General features: G+C 40.5%; 1 protein-coding gene across 1 annotated transcript; it reads left to right on the top strand.

Moving 5' to 3' along the window:
• The first annotated feature begins 372 nt into the window (after window positions 1-372).
• Window positions 373-22,838, top strand: slc13a3 (solute carrier family 13 member 3). The gene is made up of 13 exons (XM_035382392.1): window positions 373-515; window positions 2,212-2,477; window positions 4,036-4,199; window positions 6,480-6,543; window positions 7,516-7,698; window positions 10,453-10,578; window positions 11,542-11,640; window positions 12,846-12,950; window positions 14,078-14,175; window positions 15,970-16,082; window positions 17,133-17,294; window positions 17,892-18,029; window positions 19,941-22,838. The coding sequence occupies exons 1-13, from the start codon at window positions 405-407 to the stop codon at window positions 20,121-20,123; spliced, it is 1,812 nt and encodes a 603-aa protein (XP_035238283.1). The 5' UTR covers window positions 373-404; the 3' UTR covers window positions 20,124-22,838.
• The last annotated feature ends 138 nt before the right edge of the window (window positions 22,839-22,976 follow it).

Raw genomic sequence — 22,976 nt, 5'->3', positions numbered from 1 at the left:
AGCTGGAATGTTCGGACATTCCGCTGCGAGGACACGGGAGCACTTGTTGCATGCAGGGTCAGATATAGCCAATCGATTTTATTTCTGCTTTTTTCAAAGTTTGCGAAATTACGAGAAGAACTGAAAAAAATAATCCCATTGGTCATGACTCAATGGCGCTGGGGGTACGGTTCAGACAAGTTGAGGCGCTTAATCGAACTGTATTCAATAGGGGGGGGAAAGTCGAGCATCTCATAACAGGTTTACCCAGTCGTGTGAGTTAACCTGTAAACGGATGGTTAATCTTCTGTAGGGGTAGTTCAGCAACAAAGTTAAAGTGGACTCCACATTTCGGAGGTCTGCATTCTCAGCAGCGCGTTTTCAAACTTGAAAGTCGACCAAGAGGGGAATTCGTTCAGTTTGAAATGGGAGCAGTGTTGGCATTCATAAAAAAACTGTGGTGCGTCCGAAAACAGCTGATAATACTTCTCACGCCGCTTCTACTTCTCCCGTTAGTTTTTGTGCTTCCAGAGAAGGTATGTAACGCTTTGTTTATGAATTTAAAGTATTATTTTTGAAATAGTGTAATTTCCTCCAGTCAAGCCCACGGTCATAAGTAGGCTCCGGCAGCAAATCAATGGTTTCGAAATTTTATTAGGTTTTACTCACACTTCATTTGTTATTTTCTCACGCTTAGACAATAACGCGTGCGATATTTTAACTGGAATATCTTGGATGGGAAATAGCTTACGTGTAAAGAAGTTTTTTTTTCCCCCCCAAAATCAAGGCTATCATAAATAGTCATTGCTGACACTGAGTAGCACTGTACAGGAATTGTAGATGTCTTAGAATAACAATAATAATGATAATAAATTATTATTATTGTTATTTCATTTTATTATTATTATTATTATTATTAAATACAGAAAGTCATAAATAAATGCACTACATCTAGATGTTCTTCAGCATATGCATTTCTCATTTGCTGGCCTTTGTCTTAGCGTTTGGCCTTTGTTCGGAGCACACTGAAACAGCTCAATCCAGCCAATATCAATATCAACAGAAAGTGGAAAAAAACAGAAATTAAAAGGAAAATGTAACTCCCCTAAGTAAAAATAAATAAATAAAAATAACATCAACCTTTCTCTACATGTCATACACGTAATCCATAGGCATACCGGACATTATTATTTAGCTTCATGAAGCGTAATAAACACTAGAACCGATCACGTGTCATAATTTGACAGGCGTCTTCATATAGTTTCACACACTTGAGATCTTACCGCTGATGGTGCACAATCACAAATCAAAGTCTGACTCGAGTCATAAAAGTGTACATGATGAAATAAACATTCATACAAGAAAATAGCGTAATCTGTGTTATAGGCGGCCAGAATATCTTCAGCGTTACATTTATTCAGATAATTATTATCATTTTTGCTATTTTGTCATTATGCTTAATTTTGCATTGACTGAGGCCTCTGAGCAAGGATAATACAATTAATTAATTTACGTAATTCATATTAAATGTGGTTCCTCTTTCTCTCTCATGAAAATGTAGTTCTGAGGTCATATGCCAGTTTTTAAAATAATCCAGCTCAGCATAACGCAGCATACGCAGTGGTGAACCTGCATTCTTCTGTGTTGTAATTTAATTTAATTTAATTTAATTTAATTTAAATTCTCTCATTTTTGGGAGTGACCATGAATTAGTTTTAGTGCTAAGGCAGCATTCTATACCGTACGTGTCATTTTGGCCGTTTGTCTTAAAAACAAAGTGAAGAGAGACACATTAAAAAACCAGCAACTACAGGCTAGAGCAGTGGTAACCATCCCTGTTCCTGGGGATCTACCGCCCTGTAGGTTTTCACTCCAACCCTAGCCCACATTGCTAGAGGCAGCAAAAAAGTTCAAATGGGTGATGTGATTTTTTTTATGGGTTATGTGATGAAATTTCTTTCACAAATCTCGTAACATTCTGCAGTGTATTACTCAGCTGTTTCTATTGTGAAAATTAGGGGTGGCCGATACTATTGTGCATGCAGTTTCGCTGGTATCCAGAGCCGGTTCCAGGCATTGGCAACAACGGTGGTGTGACACAATGCATCGATCCCTGTCAAATAAACGCAATACAGATACAGCGACATTTCTTAATGTACACAGTTCCATATTTGCGGATGAAGTCTGTGAATGAGCAGGTGCTTGACCGTTCTTCTCTGGTTCCTCTCTCAGGAGGGGAGATGCCTGTATGTGGTGCTGCTTATGGCCGTATTCTGGTGCACAGAGGCCCTTCCATTGGCCATCACCGCCCTCCTGCCCATTTGCCTCTTCCCCACCATGGGAATCCTCCCCTCGAAAAAGGTCTGCCCTCAGTACTTCCTCGACACCAACTTTCTGTTCTTCAGCGGCCTGGTCATGGCGTCCGCCATCGAGGAGTGGAACCTGCACCGCAGGATCGCTCTGAAGGTCCTCATGGTTGTTGGGGTGAAACCGGCTTGGTGAGAAGACACTTAGCACCTGTGCACCTAAATCAGATCTTCAGATATTGGTTACACACCCTCGCCACAATATTTTATGCAAATATCACTAGCTAAATTCGATATCTGCTCCACATTTTGCTCAATTTGATGTTCGTCTTGTGTGAACACATTACACTTCTAACGCATAACAGTCCTTTTTGAAAAAATCATGTGAAATTAACATTTGTGAAAATGTGACATGAAATGTGAAAATTAAAAACTGGCACACTGGCACAACATGGCACAAAATGTCCATATGTGAAAAGAAAATTGGCCACATTGAGTCATTTGCATCTTCACATTTACTCATGTCACTGACTTAAAATGTGAACTACAGTTTTCACATGTGAAACCACAACCTTGATTTGCAATAGTATAGGTTACGTTTTTTCACTCTCGTCTTATAAGTGGGATTATGTTAATGGTTCACACATGGTTTTTGAACATATGTGATTTTGTTTCATAAGGTAGAACACCTGTGTGATTTGATACTAGTTTTTTGCATGCAGATCTTTGGCAGTGCAGACCAAAATGCCTTTACGCATTTTAGCATCACTGAAACAGGTTGGAGTACAACTTCCTGGAATTCCAGCTATGTCTTTCCACACCAATCAACAGCATATAAAGTCTAAAGCATCTGAATCTGCAATTAGCTTATATACCTTGTCAAGGCATGGGGGGATGTACTTTCTGTCTTTCCCCCTTGCTAGTCCAGCATTAGCCTGTTTGTATGAATAACGGTCTACCAAAAATACTCTCTGCAGAGGCAGGAATATGTATGACCACCAGTGAACTAAAATGCACAGTAGCTACAATATTGGTTGAAGTTTTCCATACCAATCACTTAATAAAGTCAGCCAGTAGGCACTGAATGTGTCTAAGAACAGTCTACAGCTTGGTATAATTCAGAGGTTACAATTATGGTTGAAGCAAAACAAGGACACTTGTGTGTAGTATAATCACTGTGAGAGGGGTGTCTGTCTGTCTGTCTGTCTGTCTGTGTGTCAGCAAGACAGGCGCCACCCTTTCCTCCCACTGTCAGGGTATGGGGTTTAGGACCCAGGCGCAGAGTAAGGAAGACAAACTCAAAAGGCAAAATTAACAGACTTTACTAACAAAAGGGCAAACACAAATGGGGAACAGGAAAGGCCACGATGGGCAAAAACACGGGCAGGGCAGAACACAGGCAGGCAGAGTCCAAGGGCAGGTACATATGGTCAGAAACAAACACAAGTAGGAAATAAACACAAGGAACCAGCACCCGAGTCAAGGGGACAAAGAACTTAAATAGACGGGGTAACAAGACACAGGTGAACTCAAAAAACAATCAAACCAGAAAAAGAGGGGATAACAAGACACAGGTGGGAACAATGATAGAATAACGAGACAATAATGGAAAACAATAATACAATTAACAGGGGAACGAGCAGGACACAAAACAGAAGTGCCGCCATCTGGCGGCCCAACAAGGAAAAACAGAAACAGTAAAACAGAACCATGACACCCACTGACTGTGTTGCCCTTGCTCTCCCGCCAGGCTCATACTGGGCATGATGCTCACATCCTCCTTCCTGTCCATGTGGCTCAGCAACACGGCCACTACTGCCATGATGCTGCCCATCGCGAGCGCTATCCTGGAGAGCCTGTTTGGAGACTTGCAGACACTGAAGGACAACTGCAAGATCAAGGATGAGCCGGATGGTGAGCCCGTAGGGTCTCTCTGTCTCTCTCTCTCTGTCTCTCATGGTACAGCAAATGTGAGGTAGCCCTTTATTCTAATTTCATGCTGGATGCTGGGTGTTCTGAAATGTTGATGACTTAGTTCATCCTGGGGTCTAGTCAGCAGTGTTTCCCAAAGGTTAATTTATTAAAGTCTGTACGACACTTTTCGCGTCAAGTTGCTCTGGTGACACAGTGAATGAACAGAATGCAAAATCAATCCAAACTTAAACAATTTGCAGTAATGTTCTCAGTTACCGGCAAACCCTTATGCTATCAGAATGATTTGGAGGATAATATAATCACAAACAAATTCTAAACAGAAGTTAAGTAACTTTAAAGTAATTGGTGGCTGATATCCAAAATGCCCTCATTTTTAAACACAATGATTTTCATCAATTTCAATTAAAGTAGGCCTAACTGTTAACTGAAACTATTACTATAACAGTAATGTTATGCAACCTCTCTGTGGTGCAGTTTCTCCTTTTTTTAAAGAAGAATTTTTTTTATACTCATCTCTGTCAAAAGTGAAAAGTTAGTGTTTTCATAAGCTAATTTTAACTAGGTGAACACTGACATTAATCCAAATAATGTTGATAATTTGCAGACTTAGTTAGGGCAGAGGACATATTCTTTTAAAGAAACAATGCATAACAACAATAAAATTTTATCGATTTTGAAAAACGTAAAATATTTTGGTATCTGGCACAGATAAGGTTGCACGACTGCCCTTCTAGTGATGTTCGTGTTCAGGCACTGTCCTCCCCTATCTGCTCTACATCCACTGGCTACAAGAGGGAGGGGGAAGGGCCAGCTCACGCAGCGAAACAAGAGAGACGGTTGTATGTCACTTTGACATTTAAAAGAACAAATACAAATGTATAGTGTGTTGCTTATAGAAATGTACCAAAAAATCTCTTTGGGTGGGGGCAAATCTATCTGGGCGGGCCGCCCAAATAAATTCACTGTATGGAAAACACTGAGTCAGTGGAGGAACCAGGAATTCTTCCCTGGAAGCGCTAAGGGGGAGCTAGGCTAATACATGGAGTTACTGATAATCTATTGTTATTAAATTTATTAAATTGCGGGTCTGTGCCAGTGCCACGCAGATTTATGTCAAGGCTATAGCCCCGGGTAGCCCTCCCATAGTGCTGCTACTAGGTATAGTTTACCCTAACCGTGGATCTAGTCACGTGGACATGTGTCAAGAGGATGTCAGTAGATGTCTTGCATTGGAAGAAGCCTTTTAATAGCTCCTTTTTTAAAGAAAAAGCCCTGCACCTATGCTAATTGTTAAGTGTTAGGAAAGTTGCTTTGCTGTGCCTGTATGGGAAAATAGTCTTTATATTTAAACCAGTATGTGATCTTTGATCAGTTACTTCTGTCATGTGCCTTAAAAAGGATTCCAGTTAGTTACCAATCTACTCTTGGTAATACATTACTATGTCAGAACATAGGGTATACTTCATGTTAGATGTAGTACTTATTTAAACAAGTCTGCCGGCAAAACAACTTTGCACTTGTTGATCCAAATGTGAATTTGGGGCAAGGGTCAATATTCTTTTGACACCGCTGTTAGTTGATTTAACTGGTTTGGCACACTTTGTAGGGTATGTTTGAGGTGATGTGGTGAGAAAATCCACTTGGCGAACGGAAGCACTGCGCTCAGAACTTTTACTTTTTTATTTTCCGTAAGAAGTGCTTGTTCCGCTTCATTGGCCAGTGAACTGTAGCTGAATATTTTTCATGAAAGTCCTTTTTAATTAAACTTCAAGTGTGCGGTTTCCTGCACAATATTTCCAAGGGATGGAGCTATTGAGTGGCTTGTCCTGGTTAAAGTGCATGATGGTCTTTGTAGTTTTGCAGTCCGATGTCATATTTTGACAGAGGTATCAGTCGGCTGGGATTTCCCGGTCTTATTGTGAGAATTTGAAGCGTATTAATCTGATGTGGTGACTGGAGTGCTCCTGTTGTGGAATGCTGAGTGAAAAGTAGTAACGTCTGTCTACCTGCACCTCGAAGGAGAACCCGTGCTCGTCTGTGCTCTCCAGAATTCAGGGAGGACTTTTCTTCGATGGGACATGCCTGCAAATTCAGTTTCAGAGAAAAGAAAAAGTCTGTACTTATCCTGAATTGCTTTCCATGTGTCTGAAGGGATATCTTTACAACTGAACTTGTGTAAGACATGCTGGACAGAGGTATATCAGCTAAGCAAATATAACCACTAAGTGCTGCCTGATTGTCTGCTTTCTCACCCTGCAGGTAAAACACCTGTGAAGCTGCATGCGCTGACCTCTGAAAAACAAATACTGACGATGGAGGACGGGTAAGAAAGCTAACTTATCCACAAGGAACAATGAGGGCTTGTTTTACCCCTTGTTCCCTCCTTAGGACAAGCCTAGCCAGGGTTGCTTTAACACCAACGCCCGTTTGCACAAACCTGGGCAATCTGATAACAGTGTCCCATTCTTAGTCCAAACAACTTCCACAAGATGACGAAAAAGTGGCTATAGACTACGATGTTTTAATTTTTACTCGAAGATTCATAAAAGTCTGACCCTCATGTGTGTTACAAAATTCAAAAATCGCATACGCTGTACCTCAATAGATTGTATATATGCTTACTTTTTGGAAAATATAATGATAAATGGTTCATTGCAATGTCTTTTTGAAATATGTACAGTATATTGCTGTATCCAAAAGCAGCAACACATTGTATATTTAAGCAATAGCTCACGACAGGCCGTGGTATATGGTTATTATATCACAGCTAAGGGGCGTTCTTCGGCCTGACGCGAAGCGGACACACTCTAATTTAAATAGTTTTTATTAATAAATAGTCATGTTCAAAATAAAATAGCGGTTGCTATGCAACGTACACACTATCTATCGTAGTTTGTTAGGCTTTTTTTTTCTTCAGGAGTGGAGTGATACTGAATTGTACAAAGGAATAAGGCGTCATAGCCGTGGTATATGGTTAATATACCACGGTTATGAACCAATCAGATTACTTGATTTGAGCTACCCGTTTTATAATAGCCTATACACTAAGTGTTGCAATGTCATTATAAGTAAACAAGAAACAGTACATTGAAATATAAACAAAATCATCAAAGCATCAGAATGCAACAAATTTGTCCATATATTATTTTTTGAGTTGTGTCTCTCTCTTCGTTTTTTTTGCAAGGGTTTTGGTCCTTAAATGCAACTTAAACCAGTGCGCCCCTAAGATTTTGAACTAATTTGCCTTTAGAGATTCACGCCTGATCCCTTGGTTACTGTCCCGTTGTTGTTACAGAAGGAAGGATGGTCAGGAGCCATTTGATGGGAGGACGACGGTGGAGATCAGGACGGAGGCCGAGTACCAGCTGAAGGTGTGGAAGGGCTTCCTGATCTGCATCCCCTATGCTGCCAGCATCGGAGGGACGGCCACCCTGACTGGGACCGCCCCCAATCTTATCCTGGTGGGCCAGATGAAAAGGTAAGTCAGCTGCTTACGGTACTCCCCCCCTGGGGGGAAAAGGGAATTGAAACTGTGTCCCTCCTACCACTCAACAGTGCCCAGAGCTGCAGCAAGTGGTGCCACGTCCTGAGTCGTGAGGCTGCCAATACCTACTGTACTGCACATGCACCTGAGCCCCGATTTGCTTTGGCCTTGGGGAACTAATCCAAAGTTAACTCTATTTTTTCAAGCCAAATATTTAGCTAAGCAGAGATACTCCTCTTGTACTGTAGCTTGATGATCAGAAGTGAACGCAGATCAGGGCCGTCTTGGTAAAGCACCTTGGATTGTCCTCGATCATTACTTATACGCGTGGATGTTTTACAAATATGGGCCCTGGCTGTTCTATCTGTAGACAGCTTTTTGGAAATTTTTTTTTGCTTTTTTGTTTAAAGTAACTAAGTGATTAGTTAATTATTTATTCAGTGTATAGCACAGATTATCTTTTATAAGCTAAAGCAAATAAAGGACTGGACTACACCTTCTATGAGAGTGCAGAGCTGACAGTGGTTTGTTCTTATATTAATTTCACCCTTTGCCCTCACGTGTATTACTCTTATGTAACAGATTAATTATGCAGTAATAATGAAAGTGCAAGAAGGTGCTCCATTGACGGGGAATATTAGGATACACATTCAAAAACTTAATACAAACTTGCCAAAATTCTGTTATAATACAACAACAAAATGAAGAACGTGGAATGTTGCCTTATAGGAATATTCAAAACTCATTATCACAAATCCTCAAATCACAGTTTGTATTTATTTAAGATGTGTATACAGTGAAAAATTGATATTTGTGTGTGTTACTTTAGCAAGAAATTTAAGACCAAATCACTGAAGAAAGCCAGCCGAAAAGAAATTATAAAAAGGCTACTGGTTTGAAATGCTGCATTTGGCTACCTGAAACTATGTGAAGAAAGGGGAGTTTAAGTGCAAAATTCTCTTTGGACCCCATAGTGTAAACATGGGAGTAAGTATTTCACACCAAAGCGTGGAAGTTCATACTGATACGCATAGCAGACCTACCTACATCCTAAAAATGGTTCAATCCATTGCTTTTCTCTCTCTTGGATTGGCCCTTACTCACCATTTTTTGGAAAATGTTTATGATTGGATTTTCCATGGTGTTATCTAAGCTCCTTTATATTCAGGATGAAAAAGGTTGGCACCTCAGACATGCTTTGTCACTGATTTCTGCCAAAAACCCGGAGAACAATGTATAAAGTTTTTTTGGGAAGCTTTGTTAGAATTCTTTCTAATTCCCGGGCCAAATCTCAACTGAGGCCGTTGGTGTTTCGCAATATCTCTTCTGGTCTGTTCTTGTATCCTTGTGAACTTGTGTGACATAATAATTAACAACTCAAGTTCTGTTCCCAATGTTCCCAAAGCAGGCTTGAGAATGGTTAAATGGAGAATGGAGTTTGCATGTTCTCCCCGCGTTCACGTAGGTTTACTCCAGGTACTCCGGTTTCCCCCCACACTCAAAGACATGCCTGTTAGGTGCGCTCCTGCAGTTGCCCTTGACCAAGGCACTGGTCTCAGAACTGGAGTTGGTCCCCGGGCGCTGCACCGTGGCTGCCCACTGCTCCTAAGTAACTAGGATGGGTCAAATGCAGAGGACAAATTACCCCAAGGGGTTCAATAAATAAAAAAGTATATCTTATATATCTTATATCGTATCTTATCTTAAAGATTAAGGAAGTGGTCTTGATTCCCCTAAATATCAAGGATGCACCCGATGTATCCTTGCCTAATGAGAACAGTCGGGATATCCCATAATTCATTGCACTATGACAGACGAGATGGGACAAGCTCACAATTATAAGTTTTTAGTTATCTCATTTCAGCAATAAATGTGACTAAAATGTCGGGCAAGCCTGCTGCTGTCTGTTTTGTCATGGTAGCGTAATTGTGCGGCACAATATAGCAGCAGTTATTGCAATACCGCTCTTCCAGGGAAACCTGACAAGAGCTGACTTCACAAGAGCTGACGTTCTTGGTATTGTGAAACACCCGATGTGCGTATTTCTTTGAGCCATTAAATGTCCAATCATGCATTTATGATTTTTAGAATGTGATTTCTGACCCTTCCTGCTGACGGTAGTTCGCAGTTAATCATCAGTGACTTCCTGTCAGCCTTTTCCACAGAAATAAGTCAGCTGTATGCAAGCAACATGTAAAGGGTCTGGGTTCCAGGTAATCATTTCAACATTGAGGGCAAAATACCTTGTTAACCTCCATGTTTTACCGGCAGCTGTGTACTCATTATCAATTCGGTGTGAGTCTCTTTCCAGGCGTCATCACAAATAGGTGAAAAGGTGTTAAGTTGAAACACGTTGAGGCTTACATGCTGTGCAGTATATTATTTTTTCCCTGAGGAAAAGCTGACACTATACACTGTTAACTCATCATCTGGATTTTAGCAGGTTGCAAATTCGTAGCAGTGCACCTAAATCTGAAAACTCTTTATTGCCCGTTGTTCCTGGACATGCCGTTCCAGTGAAAACTCTTCCTGCAGAACATCCACTGGTCAATCTGTACACGCAGCTGCTAATAACTGCTTCATCTGGCAGGTGCCTAAAAGCAGTTGGTTGATTCAGCTGCTTACTGCTCAGACAGGAAACCAGCATTGCTCCTGATTGCTCTTTGGGTTTTTGCACCGAAATTATTGCTTAACTGTATTTTATCGTGTATGGTTTACAGTGTGTTTTATTTATTTATTTATTTATAGCTACTTCCCCGATTGCGACCTCATCAACTTCGGCTCCTGGTTTATATTTGCCTTTCCTCTGATGGTGGTGTTTCTGTTCCTGGGCTGGATATGGATCGCCTTTCTCTACGGAGGACTCAGTACACAGTAAGACAAGACACAGAGGAATTACATAATGGTTGTTTCCCAGTGCTGTAACTTCATACGATACCTTACGCACTGTTGTGTATTTAACACGAGTGTACGTATAGCAGGAGTAAGCAAGTAAGTCACTTAATAGTGGGACAGAATGGGGGCCTGCTGTATGCTGTGCAAGTAGAGTAATCCAGTGTGTACTTATGTATAGTGAGTAGTGAGTTGACTTCATTATTTTCACCAGCAGACATACTGGTGTGGTGTACCTCTGGTTGAGGTGATTTTCTAATTTTACAGCGTGCCATGTTTATACTTGCATATAGTACATTTGTATTGTCTTTTCTGTGTCCATAAACACAAGAAAGATATATACACTCAAAAAATGAATTATTTGGTTTGATTAATTAAATGATTAGGTTTGGGGTCAGTACTAATTAGGTGAGTCAATTCAGGAAATTAACTGATATTCAAGTCACAGATTTTAAAATGGCAATAGATTTTTCAATTCAGGAATTGTAATTAAAATATATTGCCTGAACTGGCTGGATTGAAAGTAAGTTGACGGCAGCCCTGCAAACAGCAAAATGACTGACAGTATATGGAATTTTTAAAAAGAACAGTGAATTTGTCCATGTAGTAAGGTAAATAAATGGACAAATTACGTTATGGAAAGTTCATTTTCAAAAATAAATCATTGATTCATATTACTTCAACTCATCTCTAATTTCTCATGCAGTGATGCATGCCATTTGTCCCATCATGTGAGCGAGGAGGGGGTCTGCTAACTGTGCTAATCTGAAAGGCTGTAGAGTTCTTAAGTTATTGGTTAAAAATTGGCTCTGTTATTGATTGCAGTTCTTTATTGCGCAGATGGCTGATTCATTACCTTTGCGCTGAGACATTTCACAGCACAGTTTTCTGCAGGCTCGCCTGGCCTGTGTTTCCCGGGCGTTGACATGCTCTCTGTCTGCACAGGCTGAGGCCCTGTGCCGCGAAGCAGGACAACAGAGCGGCGGTGGAGGCCAAAGCCAAGGCCGTCATTGAAGAAGACTACAAGAAACTGGGCCCTATGAAGTATGTGAAACTGTGGCTCCTGCTCTACTATAACAAGCTCAGTGATCAATGACCTCTCCACTGTTGGGAGGTCAAAAACAAATCGAACGTTTAAATATTGCGGTTGGCTAGATATCTTGTTTGCCTCGTCCTCCATCCCAAACATGGGTCTTTGATTGATTGACCATAGATTGTTAAAAAAAATTATTGAGAAAAAGTTGAGAAATCAGTAGTTTGCCTGGGACAGTCCATTTTTGTACCACCATGTTGTACAAATAGGAGCCAGAGACTACGCAGTAGGGAAAAGGGGGGGTTCAGGTCATCCACTAAGCACGTGAGATACTGCCTGCCCCAAGTGACATGCAGTGACTAGTCTGTGACACAAACTATCCCTGATTGGACTACAAAATATTTAAATATTGTCCAAATCAGACAATAACTTAACAAATCAGCACGTGGGAAGACATTAAACGAAGAGAACACACCTATTGCAACTATATGTTCTTGTGGGAAAAAAATTATTGACTGTATTGTGACCCCACTGGTACCATTGACTTAAACACTGAAATAGGTGATAGAAAGATCTATGCTGGAGCCAACCCTATTGGCGCTAGAGAGCAAAGTCTCTCAACAAAACCCGGAAGTGAGTTTCAAAAACATAGCCTGGTCTTGGACCCTTGTCTTTGAGTCAGCTGTGCATGACTGTTATATTAAAAGTGTGGTTGCCCCGGTAATGCAGAACAGGTCTTGTGGATAGATTTTCCAGGACAGGAGATAGATATCTTAAAGACTGTTATGTTTTTAAGTGGTTTTTAAAATTTCATACCTTATTTTTGATGGACAGATAAATTCCCCACCAAAAGTTGATTTTAGGTAGAAGTTTCCTTTTAACTTGTAATTTATGACTTATTGTTCAGTTTATATTCATTGCAAAAAAAACAAAAAAACTATTTTTTGGTTGTTGAAAAAAACAGATTGGTAATTGAATGTCTAGAAGTTCCTGTTCACAGTCAAAAAAGCCTTAAATCTTTCTATTACATGCACAAGATTTAATTCATGGAAGGAGAGCACTGTCTTGATTGAACCAACTTTTCATTTGTACATTGAATTTGTAGTTAATTCAAAACCTTAATCACAATAGATTTTAGTTTTTTTTTTACTTCTTTGGATGTGGCATGTTGTGTTTTAATAGCACTGACATCTTCCATTTTTCTGTTTTTTTTTAGTTTTGCGGAGAAATCCATAGGTTTTTTTTTCATTATGTTCGCCGTTCTCCTCTTCACCAGAGATCCAAAATTCTTTCCAGGATGGGAAAGGTTTTTCAATAAGGGGTAAGTAAGATGACTAAACAGTGACACATATAGTAACAATACAGTGATATACAGTGAGCTCCATAATTTTTGGGACACAGACATTTTTTAAAATTTTATTTGGCTCTGTAACCCACAATTTTAAAAAGACATTTCTATATATTTTGTTTTCACCATGTAGAAATTACATTTTACTTTTAGAGTCCCCATCTTTCTGGGCACCATAATGTTTGGAACAGATGTTTCTTATTAGTCAGATGTATTCAATTGCTGCCTTAGGGCAGATATGAGAGTTTTCCTTATCTAGCCTTCATTCCATGCTTTTGGAGCCTGCTATTCGTATTCGTCAACATGAGGAAATAAAACTGTCAGAGACATAGGCCAAATCTTAGGCTTACAAAAATCAACTGCTTGGAGCATCATAAGACGAATGAGAGCACTGGTGAGCTCAGTAATAGCAAAGGGTCTGGTAGGCCCCCATAATGAAGAAAAAACCCCAAACACCTGTCCAGCAGATCATAAATGGTCTTCTGGAAGCAGAAGTGGATGGGTGAGTCCCTACTGTCTGCAGAAGACTTCACAAATATAACCGCAGAGGCTTGTATGTGTTGTACATGTGTGTATTACCAGATTATTCTTTTAAAAGAATGAACCTATATTTTTGGTTGGACCTATTTTTTGTGGCATCTATGACCCCTGCGTAAACTGCGTGTACGAATGTTTCCAAGACCATTTCAGCATTCATAATTTTTTAAAATCTGTATTTTTTGATGGCTGAAATCACATGAACAGGATTGCGTATAACATTTACAAACAGCCAGCATGTCATACACAAAAATAAAGTTCAGCACATGTCCTGAATCTCATATTGCTTTTTTCGTAGGAACATTTTTACAAAAGTAAGAATAATTTAAGCTTTGTGAGTGAGGCCCAAATACTTTTTATAAGTTATTTGTTTTGCTTTAGACAACAAACCCCCTGACAAATTTCTGAAGCCAGTTTAAGTGTGATCACCTGAAACTTCTCATCTGAAGTATCTAAAATATTACCTGTAATTGTAATGTCTGGCCAATTGAAAACCAACACCAAGACAGTTTTAGTGTGATACGTGTGCTAACATGCTTCTGTTTGTCTGATTTTTGTTGTAGGTACGTTTCAGATGCTGTCACTGGTGTTGTCATAGTCTCCATACTCTTCTTCTTCCCCTCTCAAAGGCCTTCTTTTAACTGGTGGTTTGATTTCCGATGTGAGTAACATAATTCCTTTTCATACCATTTTTATCAAGAGGAAGCATACTGGTCGTTCGGATATGTCTGTAGGCTCCAGTAACTAGTCATGAACATGCCACAGCAGGCAAATCTAAAAGAGAATGTGTTGCTATAATAGGCACAAAAGGTGCCATTTGTTTTCAAAGTAATTATAAGAAAATACAGGCTAATCCCTGCAATTTCATTTCACATAAATGCACACTTCCTTTTATTGCATAACATGTTGCTCCTCCCATTCTAATCCCATTGATTTTACATACTCTGGTTTTTTGCATACCGTGGTTAAGTGTATACTGTTGTAGTGTATACTTCAGCATATGTTAACTTGTAAAACAGTGTTACAAAAAGCAATACCTTCTTGACAGTGCAACTGCTGTAAACTCATTTTTAATTTAGCACTGTCATGGAAACAACCCCCCTGTTGTGTCTCTGTGGCCTCATGCGTATCAAATATGGCAGTGTGAAAATAGGCTTACTTGAGGTTCAGTTTTGAGACAGGATTCTAAGAAAGTAGACTGGCTGTAAAGCGGTTTACCACCTTGAAATGGTTTTGCAAAATGACAAGTTTGCTTCTTGTGTTAGACCTTCATTAGCTTCATTAGCGGGTTTTTTCCCTTCGCCCTTGCCTCGCTTTCGTGGGGGTTCAGGCCAGGGTCCAACGTAAAGTGGATTGTGACAAATGATTGTAAAATGCAGTACATGCATGTTTATTTGACTTGATCTGGCTGGATGCAATCTCGAAACATACAGTACTCAATATTGTTGATCGTTTCATTGTCAACATACTCATTTGTCATTTATCTCTATCCTTAATTATTCGTGCAACATTTTTTTTTTCTATGGAAAATGTTCTGTACTGTAAATAATGCCAGGAATGTTAATGACTTAGATTAGGAAGGCTGAGAGAAGAGCCATGCTGTGCTGTGGGACTATGGCCACTCTGAGCGATTATCATAATCTTTCCCGAATTTGCAGTCATGCCTCCCAGTCTTTGTGTGCGCACTCTGTCTGTACTGCAGTAACCCCCGTGTCATGACCTGAACCAGCTGCTTTTCAGACAGGGTCAAGGGTTTTGATTTTTATTTTTTAAATTAAACTTCGGAGGAGTTTTTTTATGCCATAGTCAAAAGGCTGAGGTTGTGAGTCACCCTCCCACCTCCTAAATCTAATTTCAGTCAGCGGGCCTCTGCTCATTTGGGAAAAAAAAAGAAAAAAAGAAGCCAGTTAAAAATTAAAAGCCATATGATAAAAAGAACAGTATTTAAGTGTTTTATCTGACTGCCAAATGTATTTCACTTAATGATTCAAGTATTTATTTTGGAAGGAGGCAGGTTTGTTCTTGTTGTGTTTTGCTAGTAAAAGATTGCTTGTTGGATAAATAATAATGTTCAGTTACTGCCTGTTCCCTGAACTATAGAACCCAGTTTGAAAACCCCTACATATATCTAGGGGACAACAGGGAAGGTTTTAGAACCCCTAAATAAGGGGACTACAGTGGAGGTTTTAGAACCCCTACATAAGGGTACATAAGGGGTATCTACCTTTACTGTATCAAAAGCAGCAAACGTAAAAATGGCATCTTTTGAGTGTTTTTAAGGATGTTCCTGAAAAACTCTAATCTGTGTGTGATATGGTCCATATGGTTGTGTTACCTAATCTAGTCTCTGACCTTAGGAGATCAAAACCATCTACCTCAGCCAAATACAATATAGCTGTATGTATTGGCTTCAGTGATGACATTATTGAACACTACTCTCTTTTTTTCTCCAAAGCACCAAACACACAGTACATCCCTCTTGTCTCATGGAAGAAAGTGCAGGATTCTGTCCCATGGAACATCATCCTGCTGCTCGGTGGAGGGTTTGCAATGGCCAAAGGGTGTGAGGTAATGTCTCCCCTCTGTCCATTTCATAGATTTTTTTTTCTTTTTTCATTACAAATCAAGAACCTCAAACTCAAATCCTGGATGGTCATGACATCTGCAGGTTTCAACTCCAGGGGCCTCATTTCCAAAAATGTTCCTGGATTTAAATGTAAACATAATCTGAGGATCATTACCCAAGTTGTGTTTATGCTTGATTTGTAAAAATACCTGAATTTCACCTTACTCGCCTGTGATATGTAAATCTCAAATGAACTTCAATTTGAACTCACATGAATGTGCTATACAATTACCCTGTCTTGGGAATGTGGCCTGTAACAGCCATTTTCCTGTTAATAAGATTGCACTTCAACATTTTGGTCATAGCAAGCATGGACTATCAATTGAATGTTATTCTTAAAGCGCACAGACAACCCACTTCGGGGAATCACGCACAGCCCGCAAGCGTGCAGAACCTCCACGTAGCCAGGGGTTAATTAACTTACATCGAGAGTAAACTTCACACAGACATACGATCACATCCACGTCACATATAAATAACGACTTAGTCATGGAGGGATGCAGCACCAAGCATTTCAGCACTTAAGTGCCTATTTAAGTCATCAATTTGCTAAACAATGCACACAACATGTTTCCAAGGCCTGAATTGTGCTTCTGATTGAAAGGACTGCTGTTAAACCTGCAGACACTCTGGCCCTCCAGGACTGGAGTCAAACCTGCAGACACTGCAGTTCTCCAGGACTGGAGTTAAATCTGGGGCCACAGCAGTTCTCTAGGACTGGAGTAAAATCTGCAGGCAATGTGGCCATCCAGGACTAGAGTTAAACCTGTAGCCATTGCAATTCTCCAGGAATGGATTTAAATCTGCAGCCACTGCAGTTCTCTAGGACTGGAGTGAGGCCTGCATGAAACACCAATCCCAGGCGTCTGTCTGTCTAATGAGTTTTTTAAAAGGTAAATGTTGGCAGAGTGCATACAATTAGAAGCGGCTGAGCATTACTCAGTGACGCAGGCAGCCCTATGGGAGAGTGACGCGTGACTTCCGCGCTACAGGAGTCAGGACTGGCTTCGTGGATCGGGAAGCATCTCCAGCCGCTGGCCGAGGTTCCGCCAGGCCTGGCCCTCTTGCTGATCACCGCCTTCGTCGCCTGCTTCACCGAGTTCGCCAGCAACACCGCCACCATCATCATATTCCTGCCCATCATCGCCGAGCTGGTACAGACAAAGCCCTCCCATTCACTGCTGTTAGTGTGTGTGTGTGTTTGTGTGTGTGGGGTTGTGAATGTGTCTGTGTGTATGTGGGAGGGTACTGCAGTGTGTGTGTGTGTGTTGTGTATGTGTTTGTGTGTATGTGGAAGGAGGGTTAATGGAACCAAACTGCCGAGGACGAACAGGCCTAAATGAGCTTCAGCAAGGCTTAACAAAAGCTTTTTCCACATGCCCTTTTAATGCATCTACCTCAGTGCAGAAAATGCTACACTCTACTCTATGATATTTATCTATGTGTTTGGGACTGCACTGATCTTACATCTGCCACAGCATCATGGATCTTCATGCAGTCCAGCCCACTCCAACACATAGCCTACATATGTAACATAACTCCTACATGGATCCAGTGGCCCTCCAGACACATGGAGACTCCATATAATGTGGCTACCAGTTGTATACTTTAATTAGTTTTTTGCAATATGAAACACATTTATTCAACAAACAATTTAACCGTTGAACAGCAAATGATCATCGCATTAAATGATGTCATTTGAAACAACGTTAGAAAAAACGGTTGAACAAGGCATTGGGTTTTCTCCTCAGGCATTAAACATCCGGATCAACCCTCTCTACTTCATGATACCCGCTACCATCGGCTGCTCATTTGCATTTATGTTGCCCGTCTCCACCCCGCCAAACTCCATCGCCTTTGCATCTGGCCATCTTATGGTGAAAGACATGGTGAGTTTGACATCAGTCATATTACATTCTCTCAGACAGTGCTATGCATGTGTCCATTAATGCTGCTGCTTCACAAATGGTGCAGTGGTGGAATCTGGGACAGACAACCCATTTTCACTGACATCCTTTCCCGAGGTGCACTTAGCCAGTCATTTGCTACTTGTCTTTTGTTTTGGTGGTGAGCATCAAGCTACCAAGAGCTCATCCTCCATTGGTCTGATTGGATGCCAAAGCCAGTCTGTGATGTAAGCTAGTCCAAAGCACCACTGCCTGAGCTCTGATTGGGTGGGACACACAGAGACATCCGGTCACTCCCACCACAAAGAAAGAGCATTACCAGTGACTCCCTGCTTCAATGCTGACAGATAATAAGCCCGGTCAGATTAGCTAGTTTCATACACTACAAAACCAAAAGTATATGGACACCCCTTGGTCTGGGACTGTATTTCATGGTTTGGGCTTGGCCCCTTAGTTCCAGTGAAGGCAAATCTTAATGCAGTGACATTACAGATGATTCTGTGCTTTCAACTTTCCAACAGTTTGGGGAAGGCCTGTTTCAGCATGAGAATGCCCCCACACAGTGAGGTCCATATAGAATTGGTTTCCTCGAGATCTCAACCCCATCAAACACCTTTGGGATCAATTGGAAAGCTAACTGCGAGCCAGGCCTAATCGCCCAATCAGTGCTCGACCTCACTAATGCTCTTCTGGCTGAATGAAAGCAAATCCCTGCGGCAATGCTCCAGCATTAGAATAAAGCCTTCCTAGAAGAGTGTAGGTTGTTACAGCAGCAAAGGGTGGACCCACATACTTGTATGGACCATGTATGGAATTATCCAGAGTGCTTTGGACATTGTTGACATGTGGCACTATCCCTTCTCTCTTCAATTTGGTGGTTAAAAGGAATCCTCTCAGAAAGGCAGAATGGGAGGTTTTAGAAGAGGACGTGAAAAGTCTGTATTGCTCATATTCATCTTGCCCTGCTCACACCCAGCAGTCTGGTTCAACCTTTATGGGACTTTGATATCCCAGTAGTCTAGCAAGGTTTTCTCATCCTCTAGCTAATGTTACACTGCATTCCTCCCCTGCCCATCCTTATCTGCATGCTTTATAGGCAACAAAGGTCTCTGAAAGGCTTCAACAGGAGTGTTAACATTATCTGAAGACAGGTGGGAACCACTTGATGGTGTGAACTTCCTCCTCTTTAAAGACTGGGGCAAACCAAGCCAAAGGAGTACATGATTAGGAGTACAGCGATTAGCTGGGCAGTGATATTTCTTAGTACAGTCCTTTAATTCAGCAGCCCAGGCCAGTGCAACCTGGATTTGATTAAATGAGCTAATCTCATCATCCCAGAACAAAGGGACCCTTCAATACTGCAATATGATGTTTGTAGTAATAACAATACTGCTATAATATACTATTTGTGAGTACATATGAGATTCTCAAATGGTTCACTAGTTCTATATACGATGGATTAACAAGACTGTTAGCCAAGTTCAAGCAAATGGCTGCCCTACCATGCAGCAGGAGATCTACCTTGTAGGTTTTCATTTCAACCCTAATTTGACACAACTGATTCCACTACTTAGCAGTTCAACAAGATCTCTAATTCTTGAATGAGGTGCACTTTGTTAGGGTTGGGGTGAAAACCTGCAGGGCAGAATATTTCCAGGAAGGGGGCTGGGTAGCGCTGCACTATTTTGTCTGTTATACACAGAACTAGCGGAGCCCTTGAGACACAGCCTTTTTGTATATGTAACTGGGTGCATGGGTGCACTGAGCTGTGTGATGGAGAGCAGCACGTCCTGATTGGCTGATATGAGTGACTGAGGCCCATAATGTGGTGCACTAGCTGCTCCCCCTGCCTCCTGACAGTCTAGTGTTGTGACCATGTGACGTCTCTTGCAGGTCAGGACGGGCTCTATGATGAACGTCCTGGGCATACTGGCGGTCTGCCTGGCTGTGAACACTTGGGGGGTGTACATGTTCGATCTGACCACGTTTCCCGACTGGGCCGTTCCGGTCAACACGTCCACGGCTCTCGCACACCCGCACAACCTCACGGTCAGGCACTTAAACGCCACCGGGTGAAGTAGGACACACCCCCTTCCCCACCCCTATCTCTCAGGCTCCTCCAATCAAAATGCAAATCTACATGCCTATGTATTTAAGGTTAAAATATTATTTTGAATCAGGAGAATTAAGGTTTGAAATCAGTGTTGTTATATCACAAATATCTAACTTAACTGTGATTTAAAGGACTGGAAGTTTTCTGATTCAGTTTGTGTATTGGACTTTAAACATTTTTTATGTGTTCTGGTATAATTATTTGTCCTTTTTTAATTTAAAGTCAATTTTAATTGAAAGTTAATTTTAAGTTCTGTGGCACATAAAGGTTGAGTCTTTCTGAGAGGGATGTTGAGAAACTGTTACATTTTCTATGCTATGCATCATGTAATTGCCTTAACGGTTCATGCATTGGTCATGAATGTACACATAGATTGTAAGGAGTTTTCTTCTGTATATGTAAGTTTTAACAATGCATTTTTATTTCAAAAGACACATGCAGACATTTTTGATGTATGAAGTATTGAAGTATGTTTATGAGACACGGTTGTTATTATTTGGGATATTTTCACTGATTTGAGGTGTGACTTGTCATCTTTTACCCCCTCACTGTTCTGTGTGAATGCGTTAACTTGCATTTCAGTGTTGAAAAGGAGCAATGTCACAGTCATGGAAAGATAATTGTAAACTTGCGCTTGGGTGATTCTAGTTACACAGTTACCTCGATGGCCATTGTCACTGTATTCGGCACTCAGAGGAAATGCACAAATATGAAATGCCTGTCATATCTAGATGAACATTTGTATCAAAGTACAATATCTGTACATTCCAAGATTTGTTCTCACATTTGTCTACACATACACAGATGCAAATGTGCACCTACACACACGGGCACTCATACTCATGCCTGAACAAACACAAGCACTCACACACTCAGACAGACATAGACACACAAATTGAGAGACATTACAAGGAACTCGGCATTAATATTACAAGGACTTGGCATTAAAATTATATTTTGTCCAATGAGATGAAATGGACCAATGCTGCTATGAAAATGTACATTGAGGGAAGTCCCACCCTAAAAAATAAAGATTGCATATGAGCAGGAACATAATAGTTTATTTATGCATATACTGTATGTTTTTAGAAAAATAAAGTGAAGAATGTGAATACTGATCAAATCTTTTTTGGCGTAAATGTGATTAATTGATCATTCATGTCCTACTACGGTATGTACACCCTTGATTTTTCCTGGCTAAGTGATAGGCCTCAAGCTTAAACTTTTACCGTTGTAAATGTAGCCTATGATGAACACTTATCAACATAAGAGCACGTGATTAAATAGGGATCTATTTTCCTGAGTATCGAGGCTGTATCTTGGAAGGCAACTTCAGTGTTCAACTGGAGATCATCCAAAATTTCATCCGACTGATTCCACGGTTGAATGTGTAAATCCTCCTTACACACTTCTTGCCCACAGAATGAATGTCAGCATGTTTTTGAGTGTTTTGTGTGTAGGTGTGTGTGTTTGTGTGAGCCTGAGCGTGTTTCCTGTATGTAAAAAGGGCTTGTTGCCAATTAATATAAATGTAGGTAAGCACGTAGTAAAGCGATACATTCACATACCAGCGTATTGTGGGTTAATGTCATGTGTATGATGACTTGAATCACTTCCTCTCTTCATACTGAAATAATGAATCACAGATGATTGACCAATATTCCACAGAGCAGGGTATATTCATTTCATAATGACTCAGCTGACTGTTGTTGGTGTACTTTGTAAAGTTCTGCTGTACTTTTGACATGTTGTGTAAGATGTATCATAAGAGGTCTTTGGCTTCAGGTCTTGTGCTGGGGTTAAGTATTTAAGGGGGCCAGTTATAAGATTCTTGACAAAAGTAAACGGTTAAGAATTTTAGGCAATGTTACAGTCGAATTGGAACCAACAAATCAACTGGAATTTGTTATGTTTTCATGTAATTTATGTGTGTCTATGCATTATTGTTATTATGTAGTCAATACCATTCAGTATAATTTGCACAGTAAGGTCGATAGCCCCAAATTAGTACAATGTAAAGTTCTACCACTGCTGGACTATTGTATATTCATCACACGTGTAACTGTAGACAGATCTGTCTTACTGTTCACAATTTATTTCTTTCAAATGAAAATGAAATTATATCCTAAACACTGATGTTCCCCATTATAGGGCTAGATTTTGATTTCTTTAGGTGGACATATACTCTCTTGTCATTCGTTAGTCCACTGGTGTGCTGCCACAAACAGATGAGTGAATGCTGTGCATAAGTTCAAGCCACAGAGATGCAAATGGCTGCCTGATATTACGAGCAGTTAAAATTTATCAAGCAGCGAAGGACAGTGCTGCTGCTATTATATCTTTCTCTGAACATAAACCTTAACCTTGGAACCAAACCACAGATTCTATATACTAAACAGATGGTCCATACACTACACTACACTAAACATTCCATCTGTCCTCTCTACTTTATAGTGACAGGTGGTTCTGGTGCATTATATTATCATTACCCCTTCCCCAATTGCACATTTCTAAAATGCGAAAATTGTCTTATGTTTAGAATGCTGACCATTTAGTTAAGACTGATATATAACATCTTTGACTAAACCCCAGAGCTTTTCAGTGTTTATGTGTTAAGTGCAAGCCTCCATTATCTCAGACAGTTTTGTGAGGTAATAAAGGGTGATGTAATAACGAAATGCACTTGTATTGTGTCTGTGAATGGGAAAGAAGCATTATGTGAGCTCACACGGTCTACCCCAGTGAACAGCAACCGACCTTGCTGTGTGTTTGCTTAAGTAACAGATGGGGTCACCAGAGGAACTTAAAAATAAACA

The sequence above is a fragment of the Anguilla anguilla genome, chromosome 11, assembly GCF_013347855.1.
Source record: "Anguilla anguilla isolate fAngAng1 chromosome 11, fAngAng1.pri, whole genome shotgun sequence".
NCBI classification, from domain to species: Eukaryota; Metazoa; Chordata; class Actinopteri; order Anguilliformes; family Anguillidae; genus Anguilla; species Anguilla anguilla.
This window is presented reverse-complemented; position numbering and strand designations above follow the sequence as displayed.

Coding starts and splice junctions, on each gene's coding strand:
- slc13a3 (XM_035382392.1), top strand. CDS start 405: ATGGGAGCAGTGTTGGCATTCATAAAAAAACTGTGGTGCGTCCGAAAA. Junction 2,478..4,035: donor GTTGGGGTGAAACCGGCTTG/GTGAGAAGACAC, acceptor CTCTCCCGCCAG/GCTCATACTGGGCATGATGC. Junction 11,641..12,845: donor AAGAAACTGGGCCCTATGAA/GTATGTGAAACT, acceptor GTTTTTTTTTAG/TTTTGCGGAGAAATCCATAG.